The sequence below is a fragment of the Schistocerca americana genome, chromosome 3 (assembly GCF_021461395.2).
Source record: "Schistocerca americana isolate TAMUIC-IGC-003095 chromosome 3, iqSchAmer2.1, whole genome shotgun sequence".
In the NCBI taxonomy this organism is placed as follows: Eukaryota; Metazoa; Arthropoda; class Insecta; order Orthoptera; family Acrididae; genus Schistocerca; species Schistocerca americana.
Genome location: NC_060121.1, coordinates 950,550,292 through 950,565,951, shown reverse-complemented (window position 1 = coordinate 950,565,951; position 15,660 = coordinate 950,550,292). Strand labels below are relative to the sequence as shown.

The 15,660-nt window shown below is 44.5% G+C and overlaps 1 protein-coding gene across 1 annotated transcript in view; it reads left to right on the top strand.

Moving 5' to 3' along the window:
• Window positions 1-15,660, top strand: part of LOC124606574 (neural-cadherin-like) — a 189,692-nt gene that overhangs the window by 90,221 nt on the left and 83,811 nt on the right. Inside the window, exon 6 of the mRNA XM_047138559.1 lies at window positions 13,324-13,557. Coding sequence (XP_046994515.1) covers window positions 13,324-13,557 — 234 coding nt within the window. The remainder of the gene's footprint in view (window positions 1-13,323; window positions 13,558-15,660) is intronic.

The following is a 15,660-nucleotide window of genomic DNA, read 5'->3' as shown; positions in this document are numbered from 1 at the left end:
ACCACTCGCCAAACTTTTCAGACCCACCTGGCACATTTTTCAATAATATGTCACCTAATTTAAATTATCAGGAAGTATTTCCAATATTTTTCACATGGGTTCAAATGATGGCAGTTTTCTTTAAAAAGAATTATTACTGCACCCGGCCATGTGTTACTGTGGCCCAGTAAGAAAAGAGAAACCTCTTTCTAATCTCTTTCTCCTCATCACTTTTCATCTCTTTCTCCCCCCCTCTCTTTGTCCATCTCCTCCTCCTCCTTGCCTCTCTGTCTGTAACTTTCTCAAAACTCTCTCTGTCCATCGTGTCATCTCTCTCTCTCTCTCTTCGTCTCCTCCTGCCCCTTTTTCTCTCCACTCCTCTCTCTATCTCCTCTTTTCCACACTCTCTGACCTTGGGCCTTGTTTATTGTTGTTGTGAATTTAGGTTCCGTAGTCTGAACGTATAATACAGTAGCGTAAAAAAATTGAAGTACATCTGTCAAGAATGTATTACATATTTATTTATATATCACATATGTCTAAGAAATACTTCTATAAAAACACGTGTATTCGTATGCAACGTTGGCCAAGTCAAGCGACCGACTACTTTTAGAGCTGTGCGAGGTCGAACATACGCAGGCCGAATTTTTATATATGAAAATTGATATCGAGTACCTGCTTGACTTACGGCTGCACCAAGAAATGTCAGTACAGTTTCGATGTGTAAGTTAAAATTCATCCCAAATTCCTATCTTCATGTACATAAAAGATATAGGCAAAATCGGACCTGATCGTCGCAAGCTGATATTAATGCTCTCTTTGTGCCTCAGTAGTGGCGTAGTGGTAACGAAATTAAGAATAACCTGCATTCTCTTTATACAAAATATAAGATCCTAAACACGACATCTCTCGTGTTTTGACACACTCTACTGGCAGGATGTGGTTACTCTACAAAAATTAATTTTATAAACCGAATTTGCCCCTTGCTGATCTGTACCTGAAAGTACAGGGTTATTACAAATGATTGAAGCGATTTCACAGCTCTACAATAACTTTATTATTTGAGATATTTTCACAATGCTTTGCACACACATACAAAAACTCAAAAAGTTTTTTATAGGCATTCACAAATGTCCGATATGTGCCCCTTTAGTGATTCGGCAGACATCAAGCCGATAATCAAGTTCCTCCCACACTCGGCGCAGCATGTCCCCATCAATGAGTTCGAAAGCATCGTTGATGCGAGCTCGCAGTTCTGGCACGTTTCTTGGTAGAGGAGGTTTAAACACTGAATCTTTCACATAACCCCACAGAAAGAAATCGCATGGGGTTAAGTCGGGAGAGCGTGGAGGCCATGACATGAATTGTTGATCGTGATCTCCACCATGACCGATCCATCGGTTTTCCAAGCTCCTGTTTAAGAAATGCCGAACATCATGATGGAAGTGCGGTGGATCACCATCCTGCTGAAAGATGAAGTCGGCGCTGTCGGTCTCCAGTTGTGGCATGAGCCAATTTTCCAGCATGTCCAGATACACGTGTCCTGTAACGTTTTTTCGCAGAAGAAAAAGGGGCCGTAAACTTTAAACCGTGAGATTGCACAAAACACGTTAACTTTTGGTGAATTGCGAATTTGCTGCACGAATGCGTGAGGATTCTCTACCGCCCAGATTCGCACATTGTGTCTGTTCACTTCACCATTAAGAAAAAATGTTGCTTCATCACTGAAAACAAGTTTCGCACTGAGCGCATCCTCTTCCATGAGCTGTTGCAACCGCGCCGAAAATTCAAAGCGTTTGACTTTGTCATCTGGTGTCAGGGCTTGTAGCAATTATAAACGGTAAGGCTTCTGCTTTAGCCTTTTCCGTAAGATTTTCCAAACCGTCGGCTGTGGTACGTTTAGCTCCCTGCTTGCTTTATTTGTCGACTTCCGCGGGCTACGCGTGAAACTTGTAATTCTGTCAGAGACAGAAAAAGACTTGGAAGAGCAGTTGAACGGAATGGACAGTGTCTTGACAAAAGGATATAAGATGAACATCAACAAAAGCAAAAAGAGGATAATGGGATGTAGATGAATTAAATCGGGTGATGCTGAGGGAATTAGGTAAGGAAATAAGACACTTAAAGTAGTAAATGAGTTTCGCTATTTGGTGAGCAAAATAACTGATGATGGTCGAAATACAGAGGATATAAAATGTAGAATGGCAATGGCAAGGAAAGCTTTTCTGACGAAGAGAAATTTGTTAACATCGAGTATAGATTTAAGTGTCGGGATGTCGTTTCTGAAAGTATTTGTATGGAGTGTAGCCATGTAAGGAAGTAAAACATGGACGATAAATAGTTTGGACAAGAAGAGAATAGAAGCTTTTGAAACGTGGTGCTACAGAAAAATGCTGAAGATTAGATGGGTAGATCACATAACTAATGAGGGGGTATTGAATAGAATTGGGGAGATGAGAAATTTGTGGTACAATCTGACTATAAGAAGGGATTGGTTGGTAGGACATCTTCTGAGGCATCAAGGGATCACCAACTTAGTATTGGAGGACAGCGAGGAGGGTAAAAATCGTAGAGGGGGACCAAGAGATGAATACACTAAGCAGATTCAGAAGGATATAGGCTGCAGTAGGTACTGGGAAATGAAGAAGCTTGCACAGGATAGAGTTGCATGGAGAGCTGCATCAAACCAGTCTCTGGACTGAAGACCACACCAACCAATCAAGTGTAGGCTAATATCAACATCAGCAGATAATGGGAGTAGAATTCGTTACCAATAGGAAGGTAGGGCAGAGATTGAGTTACCGTGAACAGGTTAGTGACAGTGTTGGTATCATTAGAACCGACAGCAAACCAACACCGATAACAACAGTTCAGGTACACACGTCGACGTCGCAAGCAGATGATGAAGAGGTAGGGAAAGCATATGAGGATACTGAACAGGCAATCCATTACATAAAGGGAGATGAAAACCTAAATATCATGTGGGATTGGAAAGCGGATGTAGGGAAAGAAGAAGAGGTTACAAGAGAATACGGGCTTGGTATAAGGAACGAGAGAGAAGAAAGACTGATTCAGTTCTTCAATAAATATCAGTTAGTTATAGGAAATACTCTGTTAATGAATGACAGAGAAGGGGGTATACTTGTAGAGGCGGGGAGAGATGGGACGATACCAGGTACATTATATCATGGTCAAACAGAGATTCCGAAATCAGATATCGGCCTGGAAGCCGTCTCAGGGGCAGATATGGACTCAGATCACAGTTTGGTAATGATCAAGAGTAGGCTCAAGTTTAACAGACTAGCTAGGAAGAATCATTGCCCAATGAGATACGGTTGAAGTTCTCCAAGGCTGTAAATACTGCGATAGAGAATAGCTCAGTAGGTAATTCAGTTGAAAAGGTATGGACGTCCCTAGAAAAGGCAATCACAGAATTTGGAGAGCAAAACATAGGTACAAGGAAGATAACTAGGAGGGAACTATGGGTAAGAGAAGAAATACTTCAGCTGGTTAACGCAAAAAGGAAATACAAAAACGTTCAGGGAACTTCAGGAATACAGAGAAACAAGTCACTCAGGAATGAAATAAATAGGAAGTGCAGGAAATCTAAGGTGATATGGATGCATGAAAAATGTAAAGAAGTCGAACTGAAACGATTTTCGAAAGGACGGGCTCAACATATAGAAAAGTCACAAGAAGTTGCAGTGAAATTAAAATCAAGGGTGATAACATTAAGAGTGCAATTGGAACTCTATTGTTAAATGCAGAGAAGAGAGCGGGTGTGTGGAAAGAGTTACATTGAAGGCCTACCTGAAGAGGAAGACTTGTTTGATGATGACAGATGAAGAAACAGGAGCCGATAGGAAAGAGAGAGGGGATCCAGTATTAGAGTCAGTATTTAAAAGAGCTTTGGAGGACTTAAGATCAAATAATGCAGAAGGGATAGACAACATTCCCTCGGAGTTTCTAAAATCACTGGGTGAAGTGGCAAAAAAACGACTATTCACGTTGTTGAGTAGAATGTGGGAGACTGGCGATATACCATCAGACTTTTTGAAAAACATCATCCCCACAACTCCCAAGATTGCAAGGGCTGACAAGTGCGATAATTATTGAACAGTCAACTTAACAGCTCGTGCATCCAAGCTGCTGACAAGAAAATATACAGAAAAATGGGAAATAAAATTGAGGATCTGTTAGATGACGATCAGTTTGGCTATAGGAAAGGAGAAGGCACCAGGGAGACAGTTCTGACGATGCGGTTGATAATGAAAAGAAGACTGGAGAAAAATCAAGACATCTTCATAGGATTTTTCAACCTGGAGAAAGCGTGCGACAGTGTCAAGTAGGGCAAGATGTTGCATATTCTGAGAAAAACATGGGTAAGCGATAGGGAAAGACTGTTAACATACAGTATGTACAAGAGCCAAGAGGGATCAGTAGGACAAAGAACGAAGTGTTCCCATAAAAAGGATGTAACAGGGATATAGCGTTTAGCCAATACTGTTCAATCCATACATCGAACAAGCAATGACGCAAATAAAAGAAAACTTCAAGGGCGGGATTAAAATTCAAGGTTAAGGATCAATGATAAGCTTCACTGACGACGTTAATATCTTCAGTGAAAGTAAACAAGAATTACAGGATCTACTGAGTGGAATGAACAGTCTAGTGGTATAGAATATGGACTGAGAGTAAATCAACGGAAGACGAAAGTAATGAGAAGAGCGAGAAACTTAACATCAGATTGGCCATCACGAAGTAGACAAAATCAATGAATTCTGGTAGCTAGGCAGCAAAATAACACTTGGACATAAATAGCGGACTAGCACTGGCGAAAACGGCATTCCTGGCCAAGAGAAGTCTGCTAGCATCAAACGTAGACCTTAATTTGAGGGAGAAATTTCTCACAGTGTACGTCTGGAGCACAGCGCTGTATTGTAGTGAGAGGTGGACTGTGGGAAAACAGGAAAAGAAGAGAAGAAGGATGTTGAAACTTGCGTGGATTGATAAAGTAAGGAATGAGGTGGTTCTCCGAAGAATCGGGAAGGAAAGGAATATGTGGAAAACACTGACAAGATGAAGGGACAGGATGATAGAACATACACTCCTGGAAATGGAAAAAAGAACACATTGACACCGGTGTGTCAGACCCACCATACTTGCTCCGGACACTGCGAGAGGGCTGTACAAGCAATGATCACACGCACGGCACAGCGGACACACCAGGAACCGCGGTGTTGGCCGTCGAATGGCGCTAGCTGCGCAGCATTTGTGCACCGCCGCCGTCAGTGTCAGCCAGTTTGCCGTGGCATACGGAGCTCCATCGCAGTCTTTAACACTGGTAGCATGCCGCGACAGCGTGGACGTGAACCGTATGTGCAGTTGACGGACTTTGAGCGAGGGCGTATAGTGGGCATGCGGGAGGCCGGGTGGGCGTACCGCCGAATTGCTCAACACGTGGGGCGTGAGGTCTCCACAGTACATCGATGTTGTCGCCAGTGGTCGGCGGAAGGTGCACGTGCCCGTCGACCTGGGACCGGACCGCAGCGACGCACGGATGCACGCCAAGACCGTAGGATCCTACGCAGTGCCGTAGGGGACCGCACCGCCACTTGCCAGCAAATTAGGGACACTGTTGCTCCTGGGGTATTGGCGAGGACCATTCGCAACCGTCTCCATGAAGCTGGGCTACGGTCCCGCACACCGTTAGGCCGTCTTCCGCTCACGCCCCAACATCGTGCAGCCCGCCTCCAGTGGTGTCGCGACAGGCGTGAATGGAGGGACGAATGGAGACGTGTCGTCTTCAGCGATGAGAGTCGCTTCTGCCTTGGTGCCAATGATGGTCGTATGCGTGTTTGGCGCCGTGCAGGTGAGCGCCACAATCAGGACTGCATACGACCGAGGCACACAGGGCCAACACCCGGCATCATGGTGTGGGGAGCGATCTCCTACACTGGCCGTACACCACTGGTGATCGTCGAGGGGACACTGAATAGTGCACGGTACATCCAAACCGTCATCGAACCCATCGTTCTACCATTCCTAGACCGGCAAGGGAACTTGCTGTTCCAACAGGACAATGCACGTCCGCATGTATCCCGTGCCACCCAACGTGCTCTAGAAGGTGTAAGTCAACTACCCTGGCCAGCAAGATCTCCGGATCTGTCCCCCATCGAGCATGTTTGGGACTGGATGAAGCGTCGTCTCACGCGGTCTGCACGTCCAGCACGAACGCTGGTCCAACTGAGGCGCCAGGTGGAAATGGCATGGCAAGCCGTTCCACAGGACTACATCCAGCATCTCTACGATCGTCTCCATGGGAGAATAGCAGCCTGCATTGCTGCGAAAGGTGGATATACACTGTACTAGTGCCGACATTGTGCATGCTCTGTTGCCTGTGTCTATGTGCCTGTGGTTCTGTCAGTGTGATCATGTGATCCTGTTCCAGAGGTTGCCCCTCAGTCTGCAAGATCCGGGCAGTCGCAGAGGGTGGGCTTACTGGTAGTTGGGAGCTCCAACGTCAGGCGCGTAATGGGGCCCCTTAGGGAAATGGCAGCAAGAGAGGGGAAGAAAACCAATGTGCACTCCGTGTGCATACCGGGGGGAGTCATTCCAGATGTGGAAAGGGTCCTTCCGGATGCCATGAAGGGTACAGGGTGCACCCATCTGCAGGTGGTCGCTCATGTCGGCACCAATGATGTGTGTCGCTATGGATCGGAGGAAATCCTCTCTGGCTTCCGGCGGCTATCTGATTTGGTGAAGACTGCCAGTCTCGCTAGCGGGATGAAAGCAGAGCTCACCATCTGCAGCATCGTCGACAGGACTGACTGCGGACCTTTGGTACAGAGCCGAGTGGAGGGTCTGAATCAGAGGCTGAGACGGTTCTGCGACCGTGTGGGCTGCAGATTCCTCGACTTGCGCCATAGGGTGGTGGGGTTTCGGGTTCCGCTGGATAGGTCAGGAGTCCACTACACGCAACAAGCGGCTACACGGGTAGCAGGGGTTGTGTGGCGTGGGCTGGGCGGTTTTTTAGGTTAGATGGCCTTGGGCAAGTACAGAAAGGGCAGCAGCCTCAACGGGTGCGGGGCAAAGTCAGGACATGCGGGGACCAAGCAGCAATCGGTATTGTAATTGTCAACTGTCGAAGCTGCGTTGGCAAAGTACCGGAACTTCAAGCGCTGATAGAAAGCACCGAAGCTGAAATCGTTATAGGTACAGAAATCTGGCTTAAGCCAGAGATAAATTCTGCCGAAATTTTTACAAAGGTACAGACGGTGTTTAGAAAGGATAGATTGCATGCAACCGGTGGTGGAGTGTTCGTCGCTGTTAGTAGTAGTTTATCCTGTAGTGAAGTAGAAGTGGATAGTTACTGTGAATTATTATGGGTGGAGGTTACACTAAACAACCGAACTAGGTTAATAATTGGCTCCTTTTACCGACCTCCCGACTCAGCAGCATTAGTGGCAGAACAACTGAGAGAAAATTTGGAATACATTTCACATAAATTTTCTCAGCATGTTATAGTCTTAGGTGGAGATTTCAATTTACCAGATATAGACTGGGACACTCAGATGTTTAGGACGGGTGGTAGGGACAGAGCATCGAGTGACATTATACTGAGTGCACTATCCGAAAATTACCTCGAGCAATTAAACAGAGAACCGACTCGTGGAGATAACATCTTGGACCTACTGATAACAAACAGACCCGAACTTTTCGACTCTGTATGTACAGAACAGGGAATCAGTGATCATAAGGCCGTTGCAGCATCCCTGAATATGGAAGTTAATAGGAATATAAAAAAAGGGAGGAAGGTTTATCTGTTTAGCAAGAGTAATAGAAGGCAGATTTCAGACTACCTAACAGATCAAAACGAAAATTTCTGTTCTGACACTGACAATGTTGAGTGTTTATGGAAAAAGTTCAAGGCAATCGTAAAATGCGTTTTAGACAGGTACGTGCCGAGTAAAACTGTGAGGGACGGGAAAAATCCACCGTGGTACAACAACAAAGTTAGGAAACTACTGCGAAAGCAAAGAGAGCTCCACTCCAAGTTTAAACGCAGCCAAAACCTCTCAGACAAACAGAAGCTAAACGATGTCAAAGTTAGCGTAAGGAGGGCTATGCGTGAAGCGTTCATTGAATTCGAAAGTAAAATTCTATGTACCGACTTGACAGAAAATCCTAGGAAGTTCTGGTCTTACGTTAAATCAGTAAGTGGCTCGAAACAGCATATCCAGACACTACGGGATGATGATGGCATTGAAACAGAGGATGACACGCGTAAAGCTGAAATACTAAACACCTTTTTCCAAAGCTGTTTCACAGAGGAAGACCGCACTGCAGTTCCTTCTCTAAATCCTCACACAAACGAAAAAATGGCTGACATCGAAATAAGTGTCCAAGGAATAGAAAAGCAACTGGAATCACTCAATAGAGGAAAGTCCACTGGACCTGACGGGATACCAATTCGATTCTACACAGAGTACGCGAAAGAACTTGCCCCCCTTCTAACAGCCGTGTACCGCAAGTCTCTAGAGGAACGGAGGGTTCCAAATGATTGGAAAAGAGCACAGATAGCCCCAGTCTTCAAGAAGGGTCGTCGAGCAGATGCGCAAAACTATAGACCTATATCTCTTACGTCGATCTCTTGTGGAATTTTAGAACATGTTTTTTGCTCGCGTATCATGTCATTTCTGGAAACCCAGAATCTACTATGTAGGAATCAACATGGATTCCGGGAACAGCGATCGTGTGAGACCCAACTCGCCTTATTTGTTCATGAGACCCAGAAAATATTAGATACAGGCTCCCAGGTAGATGCTATTTTTCTTGACTTCCGGAAGGCGTTCGATACAGTTCCGCACTGTCGCCTGATAAACAAAGTAAGAGCCTACGGAATATCAGACCAGCTGTGTGGCTGGATTGAAGAGTTTTTAGCAAACAGAACACAGCATGTTGTTATCAATGGAGAGACGTCTACAGACGTTAAAGTAACCTCTGGCGTGCCACAGGGGAGTGTTATGGGACCATTGCTTTTCACAATATATATAAATGACCTAGTAGATAGTGTCGGAAGTTCCATGCGGCTTTTCGCGGATGATGCTGTAGTATACAGAGAAGTTGCTGCATTAGAAAATTGTAGCGAAATACAGGAAGATCTGCAGCGGATAGGCACTTGGTGCAGGGAGTGGCAACTGACCCTTAACATAGACAAATGTAATGTATTGCGAATACATAGAAAGAAGGATCCTTTATTGTATGATTATATGATAGCGGGACAAACACTGGTAGCAGTTACTTCTGTAAAATATCTGGGAGTGTGCGTACGGAACGATTTGAAGTGGAATGATCATATAAAATTAATTGTTGGTAAGGCGGGTACCAGGTTGAGATTCATTGGGAGAGTGCTTAGAAAATGTAGTCCATCAACAAAGGAGGTGGCTTACAAAACACTCGTTCGACCTATACTTGAGTATTGCTCATCAGTGTGGGATCCGTACCAGGTCGGGTTGACGGAGGAGATAGAGAAGATCCAAAGAAGAGCGGCGCGCTTTGTCACGGGGTTATTTGGTAACCGTGATAGCGTTACGGAGATGTTTAATAAACTCAAGTGGCAGACTCTGCAAGAGAGGCGCTCAGCATCGCGGTGTAGCTTGCTCGCCAGGTTTCGAGAGGGTGCGTTTCTGGATGAGGTATCGAATATATTGCTTCCCCCTACTTATACCTCCCGAGGAGATCACGAATGTAAAATTAGAGAGATTAGAGCGCGCACGGAGGCTTGCAGACAGTCGTTCTTCCCGCGAACCATACGCGACTGGAACAGGAAAGGGAGGTAATGACAGTGGCACGTAAAGTGCCCTCCGCCACACACCGTTGGGTGGCTTGCGGAGTATCAATGTAGATGTAGATGTAGATGTAGGTGTATCTGACCCCAGGAATGCGTCAATAAAGTTTCCCCTTCCTGGGACAATGAATTCACGGTGTTCTTATTTCAATTTCCAGGAGTGTATATTAAGACATCGGGGAATAACTTACGCAGTACTACAGGAAGCTGTAGAGGGTAAAAAACTGTAGAGGAAGACGGAGATCGGAATACTTCCAGCAAATGATTGAGGACGTAGGTTGCAAATGCTACTCTGAGATGAAAGGTTGCCACAGAAGAGAAATTCGTGGCGGGCAGCGTCGAACCAGACGAAAGACTAATGTCTCAAAGAAGAAACAGCGCAAATACATGTTTACTACGTTGTTTTTTTGTTTGTTTTGTTTTTTTAATCGAGCGGTTAAGATAAAGTCAGCAATGATCGAGGAATCATCATATGAGTGTTCACTATGTAAAATAAGACTCTTTGATTTTTAAACGATGTTTTAAGTTTTTATCGTAACTTTTTGTTTCACCAGGGAGTCAAAAGTCATGTGAATGCTTTTACAAGTATTTCAGTTCCGCAAGTCATGTCGTTCCTTTACACTAGCGTGATTTAATTACCCTAATGTAATCGTAAATGCGCCTTAGCTCTACACAAACACAAATTAATTTCAGTACAGCTGACACTGTAGGGTTTCATCTACAATTAACTCTTTAATTTCTTTAGATTGAAAATAATTTAACCGTGGCCTAAAGTAGACGCATTGTTATTAAGGCAGTGGTAGTATTGCAAACTATTTAGTAAATGTTAGGCTTGGTCGTCCTATAACGCTTTGTACACACACACACAGCACTGTTGTCTCTTCACCAAAGCACGGACTTGTAAGTAATAGTCAATTAATATTTTACAATATCTTCACGTCTCATATCCAAAGATATAACCACTGTTCGGTATATTGCATTTCTTGACTCCTTTAAGTGCGAATAACGTCAACACGGATTTAGACGCAAACTATCTTTCATCCGAGGTAATTCCGTAACTGAGACGACTTATTACTGTAAATGCACCAATCTGATGTCTCCATTCAACAACTGTGCAATATTTAACTGCACGAAATTAAATGCTTGTTGGGCACCACCTGCCGACTGCACTGCACCACTGTCTAATTCCGACTGACTGCTACTCACTCCAACTCTTTTTACACATTGCGCGCCAAGGCAAAAAAAAAAAAAAAACGCCACAGTAAGACGTAGTACGTCCCCTACTTCTGTGGTTGAAAACCACGTTCAGCATTCTATTAGAAAATCGTTCCCTCAAGAATAGATCAGTTATTTACAAACATGAATAACTAAAATAGTTAGATGTACAGCCACGTTTTAGTAAAGAAAATTATTATATTGCATAAATCAGATCCTTGGTTTCATAGACAACGTATAAAAAAATTGATGTTAAGTTACAATGCCAAAAAAATGAGATAATAAGCAAAACAAAGTGTTGTTACGTTAAAGGTGAGAGATTAAGAGGGAAAGAAGAGGAGACTCGCCAATTGCCCTAACCCTTCTCTCGACGGTTGGCGCTCGCGTATGGCATGCTATGACATACATCACAACATCGATTTCTCGAAAACGCTTCAGAAGCGCATCGTACTAGAGCAGCGTTTATTAGTCTGAATATGTAGTACACTCGTGCAAAAGATGACCAAAATGAGTTAACTTATTTGGGTTTACGCTTTCCTTGTCAGAACTGGTTACCACGGGGGCTACCAGTCACAGCACCGTAATTTTGACAGCAACATGTCAATGACTCCTGTCAGTACGTCAGAGCCTTCTGCAGATCAGAGGTAATAGTACGTTTACAGTTAATGTGTCTAGCAGTATCTACACTCATGCTCATAAATTAAGGATAGTTGCAGAATGTGGTGCCACACAACGTAGCACTACACAAAACTGGCGCTAATAGCACAGGCACATAGGGAACACATACGACACAGATCTGTAAGTCCACGGTATTGGTGATAAGTTGAGAAAATCGTCCCGAAACACATGTGCTACAAAACGCCACTGTTTCCTACGCATGTACCCTACCATCAATATGGGATATGATCACCATGCACACGTACACAGGCCGCACAACGGGTTGGTATATTCTGGATCAGGTGGTTGAGCAGATGCTGGGTTATGTTCTTGCCCCAGTGTCTGTTGGATCTCCTGAAGTGTCCTAAGGGTTTGAAGACGTGCAGCGATACGTCGACCGAGAGCATCCCAGACGTGCTCGATGGGGTTTAGGTCTGGAGAACAGGCAGGCCACTCCATTCGCCAGATATCTTCTGTTTCAAGGTTCACCTCCACGATGGCAGCTGGTGGGGCCGTCCGTTATCATCCATCAGAAGAAAGGTGGGACCCACTGCACCCCTAAACAGGCGGACATACTGGTGCAAAATGACGTCCCAGTACACCTGACCTGTTACAGTTCCTCTGTCAAAGACATGCAGGGGGTGTACGTGCACGAATCATAATCCCACACCACACCATCAAACCGTGACCTCCATACAGGTCCCTTGCAAGGACATTAATGGGTTGCTATCTGGTTCCTGGTTCTCGCCAGATGAAAACCCGGCGAGAATCACTGTTCAGACTATACCTGGATTCGTCCGTGAACATGACCTGGACCACTGTTCCAATGACCAAGTACTGCGTTCTTGACACCAGGCTCTACGGACTGTGATCAGCGGTCAGTGGAATGCACCTTGCAGGTCTCCGTTCGAATAAATCACGACTGTTCAGTCCTCTGTGGACTGTGAGTCTGGAGACAACTGTTCCAGTGGCTGCGGTAAGGTCCTGAGCAGAGCTACGTGCAGTACTCACTGATGGTGAGATATTGGTCTTCTTGTAGTGTTGTACACTGTGGACGTCCCATACTGTAGCGCCTGGGAACGTTTTCTGTCTGCTGGAATCGTTGCGATAATCTTGAGATCACACTTTGTGGCACATGGAGGGCCCGTGCTACGACGTGCTGCGTTTGACCAGCCTCCAGTCACCCTAGTATTCTACCCGCAACAACGTCATCAATATGTGTTCTTTGAGCCATTTTCAACACACAGTCACCATTAGCACGTCCGTAAACGTCTGCACATTTCCTCGCTGCGCCATACTCTGACATGCACCAACACACCTCTGCGTATGTAGACTGCTGCCAGCGCCACCGTGTGACGACCGCAGGTCAAATACACCGCATGGTCATACCCAGAGGTGATTTAAAGCCGCAAACCGCCTACCAGAGCATTGTTCCACCATGTATCAGCATTATCCTTAATTTATGAGCATGATTGTACATTGGATTCGTTAGAAAGATGGGCGCTCGCCGATACACACAAAAAATGATTCAGTAACTGTGTTCCCAACTCCTGTTTATGACTCTTGCTACAATGTCTTTTGATGAAATAAAAGTGTCAGAATTTCATTCATATTTGATACAGGCACCATCGTGCTGAACGTAACAGCAGTGGACAACGACGACCCATACGAGGGCCTAAACGCGAAGATAACGTACTCGATCGAGAAGAACGTCGTGGACGAAACTTCCGGCTCGGCCATCTTCATGATAGACAGCGACAGCGGCGAGATCCGGACGGCGATCTGCTGCCTGGACCGCGAGCGCACGCCTCGCTACTCCATACAGGTGGTCGCCACAGACGGCGGCGGCCTCCAAGGTACGTACAGGGGGCAGCGCTGACCCAGGGAGACGGCAGACGGACGCATATCGCCTGTGTTTCTCGTCATCCGAAAACTATTGCCTTACTTCACTGTCAACCTTGTTATACTGTGTTTCGTTGTTCGCCGAATTTGGTGTCCTATTTTCAATTACTTCACCACGTCTCTGTCAGTTCATTTTCTTGTCTGTCTGTTTGTTTAGTACCAATTTTTCAACTGGTTTTAAACTAACTTCCCAATGTGCCACAGACTTTTAATTTTAAATAAAGCTCATAACTGGATGACAATGCAATATTAACTCACTTTCTTTTTGTCGGTCAGTTCTACAGGGGTGAGCATGGGAGTGAAAATGTTTGGTAGCACCTGTTGTCTCGGCTGCTCTGCAGAACTGGCATGTTGTGACGAAAGTTCAGAACGCATTCTGGGTTGTATGTGTACAGATGGGAGTGGCTGAGTAGAGAGGTTCAGTACAAATTTTTCAACTGACTTTAAAGTACCTAACTGCTCGATGAGCTACAGTCTTCAAATTTTAAACACTGCTCAGAACTGTAATATTAACTCGGTTTCTTGCCTCAAGTGTGGCAGTTTCCTCCTTTTCCTATTCTAGTTGTGAATGGTTCACAGGAAGAGTGCTGGTATGTCACTGTCAGTGCTCATATCTCTCAAATTTTTACCTGCACGGTCTTTTTGCCAGATATATGTAGGAGGAAGCAATACATTGATTGAGGCAAATGAAGAGAAACTACAATAAACCTGAAATATACTACATGTCTCTGTTGCAGTCTCATCAAAATGTCTGAAATCGATAGAAAAGTTTCATACACACAAGACTAAAATTCATAAAATAAGTACTTAAGCAAAAATGAGTGTTTATTATATCAGGTTTTAAATTGAACTGAAAAGTATAAAATAAGTTCTCCTAGCCTCATACACATTACTAACCCCATGTGCCATTTGTCGTAAAATTTAAAAGGAATATGTGGAGTGTATGCAATACATAGCTGATGCCTGAATAGCTCACGTCCTTACTATAACACCAAGTATGTAGTAACTGATGCGTTCATATTTCATGTCCATACGATTATCTATTCCACAAGTCACACGTTTTTCTTTTTAAATCTAACAAGTATTTACATAGCTATTAAAAATTCAGAATCATAAATGTTCTGGACTACCTGCGTGGGGTCAAAGACCTGTGTTGGGCTAGCAGGAATTATTTTATAATATTTAAACCGATTTAAAAATATAGTATACTAAAAGTTTATTTTCTTTAAATAACTATTTTATTTACGTTATCAGTACCAAAGCGAAAAATTCCAGTGAAACCGGCATCACATCCACATTCTCAGCAAGATAAAGACGAGAACAACATCAGGGATAACCATATCTTAAGTGCAAGCATCTAACTAGCAGACCTACCCTCCCCATCTTCCCTATTGCTGAAAAATTGAAATAGTATGGGAATAAGGGGTTACAAGAGCAGTCAGAGTTGTTGCTAAATTTTTTCAAGATGACAGACTTTCCCCCCAACCAGCCCCCGCCCCCTGATGTAGATACTTTTGATACCAAATCAATTATTTAATTGAATTGATCGATTAATTCCCCCTCCCCAGCAGGCAAAATGGTGGGAAACAGTCTGCACTACGCTGTTGATGTGGAAGGAACTAGGGTTGTTTTTTCTTTATTTCATCATTTTTGGGCGTTATCCTCTTGAAAAATGCTTCCTAATTGTGTGTGTGTGTGTGTGTGTGTGTGTGTGTGTGTGTGTGTGTGTGTGTGTGCGTGTGTGTGTGGATGGGTGGGTGGATGATATGAGGAGAGCAGACTATCGCTGAATTACAAGAGCAGCCTCTCCTATAGATCGACAAGTAAATAAATAGCTGTCTGGGAAAACATAAGGATGGGTAATAATAGTAGGACATCAGACTATCACTGATGTGACAGCGGGGGCGGGGGGGGGGGGGGGTAGCCTCCTGCCAGTCTACAAGTAAACAGCTGCTAGGAAGGACATAAGGATGGTTAATAATAATTACGGACAGCAAAATAACAGTGAAGTGCGTTCTACAAATGAATAGCTGCTGGGAGAGACATGGAAATGGGTA